Genomic DNA, 15,027 nt, shown 5'->3' with positions numbered 1-15,027 from the left:
CCCTCACCTAGTTGGCGAAAAGGCCTGGGGAAGGTGAGTCTATAAAGGAAGCCCACACGGTGGGCTTCAGCACATCCTTCAAGCCCTAGTGAAATCCTCCAGGAGGCGTCTCCTGCCTCCACTCCCCCACTCCCCCACTCCCCGCACCACTTCTCTCTGCCAGGGTAGTTAGTTTCCCTCCAGCAGGACAGGTGACTCACTGCCCCCCTCCCTGCTACAGCCATCCCACCCTGCCAGTTTCCAATGCCGGCCATCACAAACTCCAGGCACTATTCACACTGTATTCCGACTCCGAATCGTGTCCCCTGGAGTTGTGCTACAGGGTGTGCCAGGACTGGAGGGAGCAGCTCAGTGGCCCGTTCCCCCTCTCAGTACTATTCAGGGGATCTCAGGCAGTCCTCCTGGGACAGTAGGGCTGATGGGAGACTGAGACACCAGGGAGGGCCTAGTGCTGGGCCAGAGGCCTGGCTGGGGTCAGGATAATCACAGCCCATGACAGAGATGGAGAAAGGAAGGTAAATAAGTCAGCTGGGGATAGATGGCTGGGGGTGGGGTTCCAAACAGTCATAGAATCTGAACCCAGGGGCTAGGAGACGGGAAAGGTCAGGTCCCCAGGGTCCAGGAGATTCCAGGAGGAGAACTGGACACCGCATGGGGAGGGGAGCAGGGGATGAGTTTCCATTTCCCTGGGTCATGCCCAGGTTGTGGGGGAAGGGCATAAGGAGCTACAGGTCATTGATGTCAGGATCATGACATCAGCACCCTCATATGTCAATGGAGACCTCCAGGGCTGGGGCAGGGGTTCTTCCAGGGTCCCACATCCCAGCCTATGGAGGGCCAGAGCAGCCAGAATACCCTCCACTCCTGGAAATGTTTTCTTTGTAAGGGGACCATCAACACCCCAGCTCTAAGTTCTAGAGTTCAAATGGTGGAAATTTCAGGTGTCACTCAAGAAACCAAATGGGAAGGCCAGGTGTAGTGGTCACACCTGTAATCCTAGCACCTTGGGAGGCTGAGTTGGGAGGATCACTTAGCCCAGGAGTTCGAGACCAGCCTGGGCAACATGATGAAGCCCAGTCTCTACAAAAATATGGGGGAGAATCACCTGAGCCCAGGAAGTTGAAGCTGCAGTGAGCCGCGATCATGCCACTGCACTCCAGCCTGGGTGAGAGAGTGAGACCTTGGCTCAATCAATAAACTAAATGGGGAAATGCTTTTTGGTTAAGGAGCACTGGCTATTAATCAGACATCCTAGAGAGGGTCCACGCCCCTCTCTACCACCAGCTCTGTGAGGTTTTCATCAAATCCACCCCCAACTCAGTTTCCTCATCTGAAAACTGGGGTGCCAGACATGTTGCCTGAAGTTCTCTGTGGGAGGGGGCTACCTGGCTGCCCTGGCAGCAGCTCCATAGAGTAGGTCTCCCGTAGCCACAGCCCAAACACTTCTCGCCCCTGCAACCCCCAGGTTAGGAGGGAGCCTAATTATTATTTACTGCCGGGTGGATGGGCCAGCTCCTCCTGCAGCCAGCTCTGACTCTGAAACCACTGTGACGTGAGCCCCTCCCTGAGAGTCTACCAGCATCTGGGTTGCTCCACAGTAAGTAGACAGGGAAGGAGTTGTGGAAGCCACAGGAAAGATTTAGACTTGCTTTTTATGGAGCTTGGAGAACCACAGGCTTGAGAACAAAGGACTCTCAGAATCACAGGCTTTATAAAATCCTGGCATCTCAACTGAACCCATGGAGTCAGCACTGGAATCCCTGAGCTCAGGGACCTCATAGACCATCTTGTTGAACTTCACATGGTACAGCTGGGCAAGTGGGCCCAGAGAATGTGTGCACCTCATTGTAGGTACACAGCACAAGGTCCCAGTAAACTGGGACGAGCTGTGATGGGGACCTGGAGGCAGGGGTACAGGTGCCATGCCCCAGCCAGGCCCTGCCTGTGGTGGGGATCCTGGGTCACAGGATCAGAGCCACCACAGTGTGGCTGTATGCAGGGGATCTGAGTAGATGACTGCCGTGGAGTCATGGACCAAAGGTAGTGGGTGCCACTCTGCTTGCTGGCTGTGCTGGAATTCCAAAAGGAAGTACATACAGTACAAGCCTGGAGGAACGGGAGGCTCAGACTTAAATTTCAATGCTCCAGGCCAGGCGCAGTGGCTCACGCCTGTAATCTCAGCACTTTGAGAGGCCAAGGTGGGCGGATCACCTGAGGTCAGGAGTTGGAAACCAACCTGGCCAACATGGTGAAACCCCATCTCTACTAAAAATACAAAGAAAAAAAAATTAGCCAGGTGCGGTGGTGGGTGCCTATCTGAGGCAGGAAAACCGCTTGAACCCGGGAGGTGGAGGTTGCAGTGAGCCAAGATTGTGCCATTGCACTCCAGTCTGGGCGACAGAGCGAGACTGCATCTCAAAAAAAAAAAAAAAAAATTCAATGCTCCACCCTAGGCTAACCCCCAGCGGACCAAGTCCTAACCCTAAGAAGGTGGGCTGCTGTCCTGTGTTTGTGTCTTAGCTCCAGGGGAGGGTGGGCTCAGTCTGAGGAGAAACTGAGGCTAGGAGGCCAGGATGGGGCTCAGCCTGGGGCCAGGCCAGAAGCTGAGCTGGGGCTGTCTGGGCCTGAGGACCAGGTTCAACCTGCATTTAGGTCCAGACCCTGGCCTGGGTCTGGAATCCCACTGGGGTGGAGCTGTGAAGTCTTTGGTGACTGCCTCACTGGCTCCCTCATGGGAGGCCCAGCACTCTCAGTTCCATCCATCCCAGGTTCTATTGCCCACCTGACTGGTGCTCAAGGAGGCATATGTGGGGTATTCTTGGTCCCATGGTGAGTCTGAGAGAGGAACCCAGAGCCATCAACTGCAGACAATGGGGCTGGTGGGGACCCTGGGGACTGTCAGGGTGAGACTTGCAGTCCAGTTACCCTCTGGGCCCAGAACATGAGCAGGTCAAGAGCTAGGGAGTGCGAGCCAAGCCCAGGGAGACAGGTGGCTTGCTGAAGCATCTGAGGTTAAGGAGCCCGGAGAAGAGAAATCTAGGGGAAAATGGAAGAATATATGCTTTGGTGTCACATAGATAGTGGTTAAGTCCCAGTTCTGCTGTTGCCAGGCTGTGTGACCTTAGGCAAGTGACTTCACCTCTCTGAGAACTCGCCCATCCAAGCGTGTTATGAGGATCTGCTGAGACCTCATCGGGGGCACCAGCTTCTTCCAGGCCGCTGGGCTCAGCAGCTCTCTCTCCTCTCCCTTCCCTTGGTGCAGTGTTTGCCCTGGGCAGCAGGGGCTCTGCCCGATTTATGCCTGATGCCTGCTCACTATCTCCCTCCCCAGTCCAGCCCAGCAAACTACCTCTGACCCAGCTTGGGATGCCGGCTCACTTGCCTTTGCCAGGCAGGACTCCTCATTGGCTATAATTGGGCCTAAAATAGACTTCCCCTTGCCGCTTCCTGCAACCTGGCCTGTGGCTTAAGGTCTGTGAGGACACAGACTTGGTGTTTGGCAGGCATGCAGAAGATGTGAAGGGCTCACAGAGGTCATCCAGGTCTATGGAGGGACAGACACTTGCCTGGCATCACACAGTGCTGAGAGGCCTGGCTGGAGCTTGAGTTCAGGCCCTGGGGTCCCCCATTCCCTCCCCAGGCCCTGCCCAGAAGGTTTAAGGTAAGGCCTTAGCCAGACTTGCTCTCTCCAAGCCCTCTGGACCAGCCCAGTGCTGAGGCTGGTTTGAGGTGTGTGACGGGGCCCCTGGAGGCCAACTCATCTAGCCTTCTGCCTCCCCTGGCTTTAAGGGTCATTTCCTGGCTTTTCTGACCACAGGAAACCTTCCTGCCTGGGATCTCCTCCCCAGCTACCCCCAGCCTCAATGTTGCCTTTCTGTGTGACCTCAGGTAAGTCCCTGTCCCTCTCTGTGCCTCATCTTTTCCATAAGGTAGATGGTCTAGCTAAATCCTGCCCCCTGTCCCTAACCCAAGGGACCACCTGGAGAACTCCCTTGAAGAGGAGATGGCCTCTGGCTTTGACTCTCCTCACTGATCTGGGATCTGGATCCCCTTCCCAGGGCTGGTCTAAGGAACATTAGTCCAGCCTCACGAGTGACTACATGGTCAGGCTGTCTCTCCTGTCCTCCAGCCACACCAGGCTGGCCCTCCTCTTCCATGAGATACAGAGAACTGAGCAGACAGATTCCAGGTTCTATCAGTTAGTGGGTAGGTAACCTTGAGGAAGGCATCTAACCTCTCTGAACCTCAGTTTCCTCATCTGAAAAGGAGGGTAATAATGGTATCAACCTCCCAGGACCATTGTGAGGATTCGAGATGATCCATGCTCCTGGCTTGCAGCAAACACTAAGTGGAAGCTGGGTTTACTGTTTCGTGGCATTCAAGACCTAGAGTTGGTTCTCACCTGAATTCTCCAGATTTAATTCAACAAATATTTACTGAGCATCTACTGTGTGTCACGCACGTGGCAGGCCTGGGGATGGAACAAAGAACAAAATCCCATGTTCACGGAGCTCCCAACCTAGGCTCCCCTGCCTTTTCCTCTTTCCCCATCCACCTGGGCCTGCACCAGGCTCCTCTACCCCTCCTTGCCTTGGTTCGAGCTGTTCTTTCTTTTTTTTTTTTTTTTGAGACAGAGTCTCCCTCTGTCACCCAGGCTGGAGTGCTGTGGTGTAATCTTGGCTCACTGCATACTTGGCCTCCTGGGTTAAAGCAATTCTCTGCCTTAGCCTCCCAAGTAGCTATGACCACAGGTGCACGCCACCACACCTGGCTAACTTTTGTATTTTTTGTAGAGATGGGGTTTCTCCATGTTGGCCAGGCTGGTGTTCCCTCTTAACATCAAACCCAAGCCCCACTTTCCCCCACACCAGTGGCTAACCATAGTCATACCCTTTAAAGCAGTAGTTCTCTACCTCGGCTGGTGAAGCTAGATCATGGTCTCAGAAGCCGGGGTGCTGGTTACCCTTGGAGGGTAGACCAGAAGGAGGTCTAAGGGGAGCTTCTGGGGTGATGAGATTTTCTGTTCCTTGACCTGGGTGTGTTCACTTTATGAATACCCATCATGCTGGGTCCTTTTTTGTATAAATGTTATACTTCAACTAAAGGTTTCTAAAAAACATATAGACACCTGGGTCCCACCCTCAGAGTTCAGATTTAATTGGTTTGGAATTGGCCTGGGCCCTCATGATTATAATGTGCATCCCAGGCTGAGAACCACTGCTTCAGAGGAGCTAATCCTTCCAGGAGCCTCCCCTGGGCCAGAAGCCTGGGGTCTGATGCTCATTCCAGGGCCTCCCTGCCCACAGCTGACAGGGTCCGGGCTGTCCACAGGCTGGCCAGTGCCCTGGAATGTGGCCCTCTAAGTAACAGTGGGCTGGGCCAAGCCCATTCTTATTGAGGCACTTGAGTGGGGGAAGTGGTGAGGATCTGGCCTTGGGTATCTTGTGCTAAAACTGAAGTCTGCCCAGGGGCCTCTGAGTGGAGGAGGCAGAGCCCCTGAGGCAGCAGAAGCTGGAAAGCAGTGGAACAGCAACTGACTGGCAGTGTGGGAGGCACTGACGACTCAAGTGGAGAGGCCAGATGTCCTGAGATGCAGCTCTGATGTCTGGGCCACAGTGCCCTGTGACAACTCCTTGCTGCCAGTTCACGTCTTCACTAATAAGCATCCTTCTAGTTCAAAGGCACAGTGAATCTCTTCCTTGCAATCCAAAGACCTGTGCACGCCAAGCAGCAGTCCTGTTAGGGAAGGGATCATCAGCCTCATTTCACACATGAGGAAATGGAGGCTCAGAGGGGATACAACTTGCCCAAAGGCACGTAGCTAGTTAGCGGCAAAGTCAAGATCTCAAACAAGGTCTGTCCAGCTTCAAAGCCTGTGTTCCTTCTGATGCTTTGTTTCGTTATACATTCCACATGAATGAGGCCTCCTACTCCATAATATGTCTGTGCTTATTAATAGAATCCCTTCCTCCCCAGATAGCCCTAGTAAAACGATGCTGCAGGGAGACGGTCCATGCCCGTCCTGTGGTGTCGAGGACCCAGCAGGCCTGAGAGGTGTGCTGCCAGTTTGCAGAGCATGAGCTTGCATGGCCCTTCAGGGGCTGACTCAAAAGTCAGTCATTTATGCTGGAAAGGTTCACGCGTGTAGCAGAGCTGAGGCATGACATGCCTTCTAGTGATGGCCACCTCTAGTTCTGCAGGTGCACTCTGGTGTGGAGGTCTCTCCGTCCTTGCACAGAATAGCCCCATGTTGCTGGGCCTATGCGTTCTTGTGTCTGATTTAATGACATACCTCTTCAGACCAGAAATCAGACAGACTTGGATTCTACTCCTGCTCCAAAGACTTCAGAGGGTTGGAGCAGGGCCTTGGCCTTCATCAGGGTTCTCCAGCTGAGGCTTTGCTGGAGAACATTGTTTCCTGGAGGAGCCGTAAACAGGCTCAATGGGGGGCCTGGCTCTTTATCTGGAGCATGTCAGCTTCAGATTCCCAAGCTCCATCCAGGCCCACTGACTCCGAAGCTCTCAAATAAAACGTAAATAAGTTATGTATCATGTTTCCACATTTACATGTCATCTGCAAGGGATTCTACCATGTAACCCTGGTTACAAAGCACTGAACTGGTACAACCCCTTTATTTTCCTGATGAGGAAACTGCAGCCCAGACACCTGCCCAGGGTAGCACAGCAAATCGTGGCCACCTCGCCGTCCAGCACTCTTCCGGGTCTCCAAGGCCTCCCTTCTTCCCAAGTGTGTGGACGTCGGAAGGCCCATGTGGCCAGGGAGACTGAGCCCTGAGGTTGCTAACAGGAGGTCACTGTGGCCACCAATGCAGTCATCTGGTGTTTCTATTTATTGACTCTTTAAACTTCATCATCCAAAGAGAGTTAATACATGACTGTTTGGTAGCAAGAGAAACACAATCTAAGACCGCAATGACCCACCCACCCCAAACAAAACCAAAACCAAACAGAACAAAACGAACCCCATCTGAAACCAAACCTTTGGAGTTTTAGCTGAAGAAGCAAGAGGGCTGAGGGTCAGAGTGGCTCCCTGCAGTCCAGGGGGTCAGGCAGAGGCTGCTCTCAAGTGGGAGCCTTCTCTGTTGAAGAGGCTACATTCAGCCCCTCAGCTTTGGGGGGTCCTTCCTGAAGGGGCTTCCCTTGGCAGAAGGGGTGTGGAGATGGATTCTGTGGTCAGAGTGAGGGGATCCTAGGTCTGCCCTCCAAGGTGACCGTATGTGCCAGTGCGTGAGACACAGGGAAGCAGGGCCAAGGACTGGGGGTGACTGTGAGGAGATCGCGGGCCCATTTCTCTTACCTGAGAGAAAACCCTGTCCAAGGCCCCATCAGTGTTCCCAAATTAGGGAACCACTAAAGGCACCACCAATAAACTGGGAAATGACAAAGCCTGGCAGGTCCCCAGATGGCAATCACTGCCCCCTAATAGTCAGCATCTTGACCTAGAGGACTGAGGGCAGCCCCATCAGGCTGGGGCCCTGGAAGGTTGATGTCAATGGGCAATGTTTAGGGCCTTGGACATGCAGTGTGCGTACGTGTGTGTCTGTATGAATGGAATGGGGCTCAGGGGCGCATGGGTCCCTCCAGGAAGGCTTAGTTAACCGAGTCCCAGGGTGGTCCCCAGGGCAGGAATAGGTTTCTTTTCCTGATGTCATTTCCTCAAATCACCCCAACCCCAGGTCACCAGGTCACTGCATAAATAAGTGCTTGGGAAGGTACACATCTAAAAAGGAACATAAATACTGTACATAGGGAATTCCCCAGCCTTCCTGCTGCCCTCCAGAAAACCCTCCAAATATTGCACATGGCCCTCCCCAGCCCCGTGGGGTCCAGACCCAGCTGTGTCTTTGGTAGAAGCTCCAGGGTCAGAGGTCCTGGTCAGCCCACATGTCCCCCACCCGATCATGACTGGGAGCACCGGGGCAGCCAGAGGGTCGGGAGAAGCCGTGGCCTGGCTGGCCAGCGGGTGTTCCATCAGGAATGCTTCTGTGAAGACAAGGCAGAGCCCACGCAGGCACATGTGTGCCCCTGGCTGGACACTCCTGGTCAAAGTCTGCATGTGGGCTAGGAAGAGACAAGCAGGCTGAGGGCAGGTGGGCGGGCCAGTCCTGGGCCACGGCAGACAGGGTCACACCCTCCACAGGAGGAGGTGGTTTGTGCTGTCGTCTCGGCCCACAGTCTCACTGCTGCTGCCGCCCCCACTGCTGAGTCGGAAGTCCTCATAGCCATCACCTCCACTGATAACCAGCATTTTAGGCCTGGCCGGGACAGGGCCTCGGTGCCGAGGGGAGTCCCGGTGCTCCAGTGATGGCAGCTTCTCAGGGCCTGGGGGCAGAGGCGAGGATCTGTCAGCCTGGGGGTGAATGGAGGCTTCACTGTCCCATCAGGGCCTGAATTCCCACACCCCAGAAGATAGGAAGGAAGACGTGCACACTTCCTATGGGGGAATCCCACTTTCTGTTAGCTAGGAACTTATTTAGAAAGAAATGCCCACTTCTTGGCAGCCAGACTTCTTATGTCCCATCTGTAATCTCTAGTCAGGAGTCACATAACTTCCCAAGGTGATGCCGCTTCGATTTTTTTCTTTTTACAATGTAAGTGCCCTGTAAGATGCCACTTTCTATCTCTCTTGATTACTGCATGCAATGTCCTTGCATTAAATAAGCCTCCTACTTCCAACAGCCCTTTCCCAGGTAGCTTAAGTCTTCTGTGAACCCAGACAACTCCTGACCCCGAGGCTTTATTGCTTCCTGATTTCCACGGCCACTTCCTCTTGGGAATATCATTTCTTGTCCTGCCAAAGCAAAACTTTTCTGGTTGTGACCTCCTGATGTACCTCATTTCCTGCTGTTTCACTTTTTTTTTTGAGACGGAATTTCGCTCTTGTCACCCAGGCTGGAGTGCAATGGCACACACTCTTGGCTCACTGCAAACTCCGCCTCCCTGGTTCAAGTGATTCTCCTGCTTCAGCCTCCCGAGTAGCTGGGATTACAGGCACCCGCCACCACACCCAGCTAGTTTTTGTATTTTTAGTAGAGATGGGATTTCACCATGTTGGCCAGGCTGGTCTCGAACTCCTGACTTCAGGTGATCCACCCCCTTCAACCTCTCAAAGTGCTGGGATTACAGGTGTCAGCCACCACGCCCGGCCATATTTTTATTTTTATTTTTTTGAGACAGGGTATCACTCTCAGTGGCACAATCTCTGCTGACTGCAGCCTCGACTTCCCTGGGCTCAGGTGAGTCTCCCACCTCAGCTCAGCCTCCTGAGCAGCTGGAACCACAGGTGTGTGCCACCACACCTGGCTGATTTTTGTATTTTTTGTAGGGATGGTGTCTCACCATGTTGCCCAGGCTGGTCTTGGAATTCCTGGGCTCAAGCGATCCTCCCACCTCATCCTCCCAAAGTGCTGGGATTACAGGTGTGAGCCACCGCGCCTGGCACCGTGCTGTTTCACTTTCTAATTCTCAGTCCATTTTCTGTGCTAGTGCCATTCTATGTTGTTTTCTGTTGCTATTTCTATTTCCTGCTCTGTGCATCACTTCCTGATTCCACTTCCTGCCCTATACATCATTTCTAGTCCTGTGCTATTTCCTGGTGTATATAGGAAGTATATACAACAGGACATATTTCCTACATACATATTCTATTTGTGACATATTCTACCTCTTAGGTTATAGTTCCCTCCCTGTCTCCCATGACATTTCTCTGGACAGAACTTTATATACACACAACACATGCAGGTGCGCACACACACACACACACACACACACTATCCTAGATTTCATTTGGGGACTTCCGTGGCCTATTTCCTGTCATATATGCCACCTCCAGCTCTATGTGACACTTTTCCTCCCTCTTGAAAGCTCTTCTGGCAGGATAGTGGGGAGTCCTAAACCAAATGTCCATGATCCCTGGCTTGGGGTATGATGCATTGACCCACCTGCGTCTGGGGGAGGTGGTGGGGTTGGGCAGAGCAGGTTGAAGCCATCTGGCAGCTGGACCGCGGCCAAGAAGCGGACGTGGCCAGTGTGTCCCTGGCCAAGGCCTGTGGGACTGAGTGGCGCCCGTGGGCAGCTGACAGTACCGGGCGAGGTGGGCATGGTGAGGACGACACCAGCACTGGTGCCCACCCACAGCAGCTCCTCACACACCAGCAGCGCTGTGATTCGCAGACAGGCAGCCTTGTGCTGCCGGATGATGGCATCCGAGCCTGGGGTAGGAGACAGACCACAGCTGGGGCTGAATTCTGGCCCTGGCTCAGCCTCCTCTACAATCGGGCAGAAAGCCTCCAAGGAGAGCACTGTGGTAGTTTGAGGTCAGTACCTGCCAGCATCCTGTGCACGGGAGGGGTGACGTCTACTTCTGCCAGCTGCTCAAAGGTGTCTGGATGGTAGAGACACACGTGGGCACTACCTTTCAACGTCACCCACACACCCAGGCTGGAGTCCACCATGCAAGCCACGCTGCGGCTTGAATCCTGACCCACGTAAAACGTGTGCTGGGGAAGGCGGGGGAGAAGATGGGTCATTGGCAGGCCTGCCTCCCTTGGCCCACCCTAGCCTGGAGCTTCACCAGTGTCCATCCCTTACAACTCACACTAGCGTTGGTCCTTGGTCTGATTAACCTTACAAGGCTTGGTTTCACCAGCACCTCCCAACTTAGTTCTCAGGAATTACAATGGAGGTGCTTTCTCCCCATTAAACTTGAGTGATTTAAGGATCAGAGAACTTCAATGCTTAAAGGGTTCTAAAATCAGTCACTGGCCTCCGCCTGGACAGGTGGGGAAGCTGAAGCCTAGAAGGGAAAGGTCACACAGCAAGTCAGTCACAGAGCTGGGGCCTGAACCCAGGGCTTTGGACTCTTGCCCAGCCAACAATGGAGTAAGTGAGGGAAATTAAGGGAACGCGTTGCCCCTGGATACTTCTGACATGTGTGCAAGTGACATGTGCAGCAATAAATGCCAGAGTCTAATGCTAATGGATGTTGACATCAGGAAGGACTCTTGTCCTATCCCCAAAGGACCCTAAAACCTGAGTTGAGAGACAGGGTGGGCAGGAGGATGAATAAGATTCCTAATGTATATGGGACACTTACTGTATTCCTCATCAGCTAGAGAAGAAATGAGGATCGAAGGAGGACAAGGACTGGCCAGTGTCACTCTGTGGTCAGAGGAAGGCCCTAGCCCTCTGATGGATGCTGCTTATGCCCCTACCATGGTCTCCATCTCCCTCTCACATGGACCTAGCTCATCCCATGGCACCAATTCCATTCCCCCATCCCCTGCTACCTCCAGCTGCAGCGTGTCAGGGCTCAGGACAAGGACTCGGTTCTGGCAGCCACACCACAGCCGCCCACCCACAGACACCATCTTGGTGATGGGGCTCCCCTGGGTGCCCAAGGTCACTGATTTGAAGTTCTGGGGGTCCCAGAAATGGCCTGGAGTGGGGTAAAGAAAACAGGAAATTCACTCCAGTTCTAAATTTGAGCCTCAGTCTCCCCTGAAATGGGATGTTAACATTCCCCTTTATAAGCAAGGACACCAAGGCCCAGAGAGGGCCTGGGAGTTGCCCAAAGCCACATCTCCAGGAAAGAGCCCCAACACCAGTAAGGGGACAGGGGCAGGGTGTGGGGGAGGGCAGATACTCACCTGCTTCCCTTTGGTAGACCACAAGCTCTCCATTCGCCAGAGACACAAACACCTGGTTATTCAGATACCTGGGTAGGGAAAAGAGGAAGCAGTAAGGGAGTTCAGGCAGCCAAAGTGGGTCACCCAGGACCAGGGGAACCACAGATAGAATGGGTATGGCTCCCGAGAGGCCACCTCTTCCCACCCCTTGTTCTCCAGGTGGGGGTTGCCTGAGGCTAAGAAAAGGGAGTGACTTGCCCGAGCTCACACAGTGTGTAAGAGGCACAGCTAGCCTAGGGCCAGGCCTCTGGCTTCCAGCCTCCACAGAGAGGAGGGACAGTAGAGCAGGGGGCCCAGATGAACAGAAGGAGGCCTGCACGTGTGGCTGAGAAGACTCTAGACAGGAAGGGCCACCCTGGGGCCTTACAAGATACAGGTCACAGAGGCCGCGTGCTGGAGCTTCATGCTGTTCCTGCGGTCACGGATGCTGTCGGAGGACTGGTACACGTGGACACTGTGGATCGGGGTATGCACCTGGGACAAATGCTTGGGGCACACCAGCCCCTGGAGTCATCCCTCCACCTCTTTGCCCATAGCACCACGTCTTCAATGCTGGGTGCCTGCCCAAGGTACTGAGGTCCCACAGCCTCCCTGGGATTGTCAGACCCACTGACATCCCTGGTCAGCAGTACCCTTGAGGTGTGACCCAAAGCCCTCCTGCCTTGGCTCCAGGGGACCACATGATTTTCAGAGCAGGGAGCTCAGAGTTCTGGCACTGTGTCCCTAGTCCCTCCCCTGTCCCTACCAGCCATCCTCAGTGCCCAGCCACACGGAGCTCTGGTAGGCCTCAGGGTCGACACTCAGCAGGTCCTCAAGGCTGCCCCGGGTGAAGGAGCCGTGGCTGGAGCGGCGAAGGGCTCTCCCATCCATTGGGCTGGTGCCGCAGGGACCACCAGGCCCAAAGGAGCCAGACAGTGGCAGGAAGCCTGGCTCCTGCTCCTCCTCTGAGCTGGTGGTCTCTGCCGTGGCCTCCTTGGAACTCGGGGTCTCCTCATCTGAGGGAGACAAAGGTCTCTGTCTCCATCCTCCTCTGCCAGGCCTGGGACCTGATACCTTTCTAAGCCATGCATCCCTCCTGGCCATGACCCTCCGGAGGGCCTCTCAAAGCTATTCTTCCCCATCCCCGAGGCCTCTGCATCTGCTCCAGCATGCTGCCCTGCTCACCGACAGCTCAGCACTACAGAATCCTTGATCTCGCCTGGCCCCTCGGACCCAGTGGCCACACTGTGGGTCCCCACCCCACCAACACCCCATCTTCCTTAGCTGAGTGCTCCAAGGTCTTCATGATCCCGCCTGACTGTCCCACTGTCCTCTGGATCCTCAGTGTCACATCCCCTGCCCTCATTGCTCTGTGTGCTAACATCCTGAGGTCTGACGCCATGCCTTTGCCCTACACTGGTCCCTCCTTCCCCTCCTCTGGGCAGTCCACCCTGCCTGCCAGTGCCAAGTTGGAGGAGATGGCCAAAGCTCACTGCCAAAGCTGGAGGAGATGGTGGACCGGCTGGCCTGGCTCTGCAGCGTCCCCGAGGGGCTGGGCGAAGACTCATCATCAGAGTCACTGTCAAAGGGCACCAGCTCTGGGCGGGGGTCACCCTCGGCGAGGCCCGGCGTGATCTCCAAGCCCGAGCCTGCAATGGAGATGTGAAGGCAGGGCTGCTGCCCTGGCTCCGCAAGCGTCGCGGCTTCCTCATCCGCAGCGGCCTCGACGTCCAGCTCCGGCCCGGCGGGCTCCGGTGCCATCTCTGGAGGACTCCTCAGCGACGGAGGAGGCTCCCTGCGAAAAGAGAGAGTGAGGATGAGAGCAGCTACAGGTCCTCGCTGGCGACGCCCACCGACCCCGCCCACACTCGCCAGGCCCCGCCCACAACCAGGCCGGGGCGGCCTCAGAGTGTGCTGGGACAGGGGTTGGGTCTCCCAGGCCCGCGGTGCCGCCCACCCCGCCGCCCAGGCCTCACCGGTGGCAGCGAGGCTGCAGCCCGGGCACCGCCCCGATGCAGAGGATGCGGGCGGAACAGACGGCGATGCAGGCCTCCACGTCCGGCTCGGCGCGCAGGCTCAGGAGGCACACCTGGCCCACATAGCCGTCGCTGTTGCAGACCCACACCTCAGGCGAGGGCTCCGGGCAGCTGTTCAGGGTGGGAGCTGCGCAGGAGAACTGCAGGAGGCACCAATGGAGAAGGTGAAGTGAGGAACTGCTGCCGGCATTCCCCACTCCTGGGAAACCCCGGCAGAATGGAGGGAGGCAGGCCTGCATGGGTGTGTATGGATGACCTATACACCCCTCTACACACGCGTACACATACACGCGGCACAGGACCCTTTTTTTTTTTTTTTTTGCGATAGGTTCTTGCTTTGTCTCCCAGGCTGGGGTGCAGTAGTGGGTTCATGGCTCACTGCAGCTTTGACCTCCAGGGCTCAAGCAATCCTCCCACCTCAGCCTCCCGAGTAACTGGGACCACAGGGGCGGGCCACTAAACGTGCATAATTTTTGAATTTTTTGTAGAGATAGGGTCTTGCCTAGCCTGGTCTTGAACTTTTAGGTTCATGTGATCCTCCTAACTTGGCCCCACAAAGTACTGGAATTACAGACGTAAGCCACCACGCCTTGCCCATGTGACTGTCTACACATCAAATGCACTCATGCCTATGGGATACAGGCCATCATGCCTACATGTACACACACATATCTCCGGATATAATCATGGATACATCCATAGAAAAAATGTGATGCTGGTAACCTCTGTACATATGTATGCAGCCTCATACAAGCACATAAATGAAGTTACTTCCCATCATTCATATAGCCTTTGTTCACATGCACAGATACAGATATGCACGAAGCATACCCATATACATGTACACATGTAATACATATGCAGCACCCACGCACATGTACAGAGAGCTGAATTCTCCAAGACATAAGGAGCAATAGCAATGTTCAAGGCATATACACAATGTCGTACACAAAACAAAAATTCATGAACACCTGCTGGCTTTGAAAACATGCACCCACGTGACCCAGATGCAGACATACCTGCATGCCACTGCGGGTTTTCATGATGGGGATGGCCTTCAGGAACTCAGGGTCTAGACAGCTTTTGCTGGATGCTGTAGTGGAGATGCACAGACAGACAGACCCTGCTTAGCATAGCATCCATCTCACCCTGGTCCTGCCCCTGCCCCATTCCCCTTCCTCCCCTGCCCCTCAGGGTCTCTCTAGTGGGAGGCCTGATCCCAGCCACATTAGAATAAGGCAGTTGCTCCTGGCCTCAATCTTTTCCCATGTGTATTGTCTTGGGGTTAGACCCAGAGGTCTCTA

At 54.7% G+C, this 15,027-nt stretch overlaps 1 protein-coding gene across 3 annotated transcripts in view; it reads right to left on the bottom strand.

Moving 5' to 3' along the window:
* Positions 1-6,828: 6,828 nt before the first annotated feature.
* Positions 6,829-15,027, bottom strand: part of ARHGEF17 (Rho guanine nucleotide exchange factor 17) — a 60,689-nt gene continuing 52,490 nt past the window's right edge. The window contains exons 12-21 of one of the 3 annotated variants that reach the window (XM_055282863.2): positions 14,743-14,816; positions 13,664-13,863; positions 13,181-13,482; positions 12,454-12,703; positions 12,076-12,162; positions 11,670-11,737; positions 11,310-11,458; positions 10,346-10,520; positions 9,963-10,232; positions 6,829-8,343 (exon numbers count right to left, since the gene is read on the bottom strand). In XM_055282863.2, coding sequence (XP_055138838.1) covers positions 8,147-8,343; positions 9,963-10,232; positions 10,346-10,520; positions 11,310-11,458; positions 11,670-11,737; positions 12,076-12,162; positions 12,454-12,703; positions 13,181-13,482; positions 13,664-13,863; positions 14,743-14,816 — 1,772 coding nt within the window. In that variant the 3' untranslated portion in view covers positions 6,829-8,146. Of the gene's footprint in view, positions 8,372-9,962; positions 10,233-10,345; positions 10,521-11,309; positions 11,459-11,669; positions 11,738-12,075; positions 12,163-12,453; positions 12,704-13,180; positions 13,483-13,663; positions 13,864-14,742; positions 14,817-15,027 lie in introns of those variants that run through there. The other 2 variants (XM_055282864.2, XR_010121341.1) reach the window with 2 other exon arrangements.

The sequence above is a fragment of the Symphalangus syndactylus genome, chromosome 6 (assembly GCF_028878055.3).
Source record: "Symphalangus syndactylus isolate Jambi chromosome 6, NHGRI_mSymSyn1-v2.1_pri, whole genome shotgun sequence".
NCBI classification, from domain to species: Eukaryota; Metazoa; Chordata; class Mammalia; order Primates; family Hylobatidae; genus Symphalangus; species Symphalangus syndactylus.
Note: the sequence above shows the minus strand (reverse complement) of the source record. Positions and strands in the feature narration are given on the sequence as shown.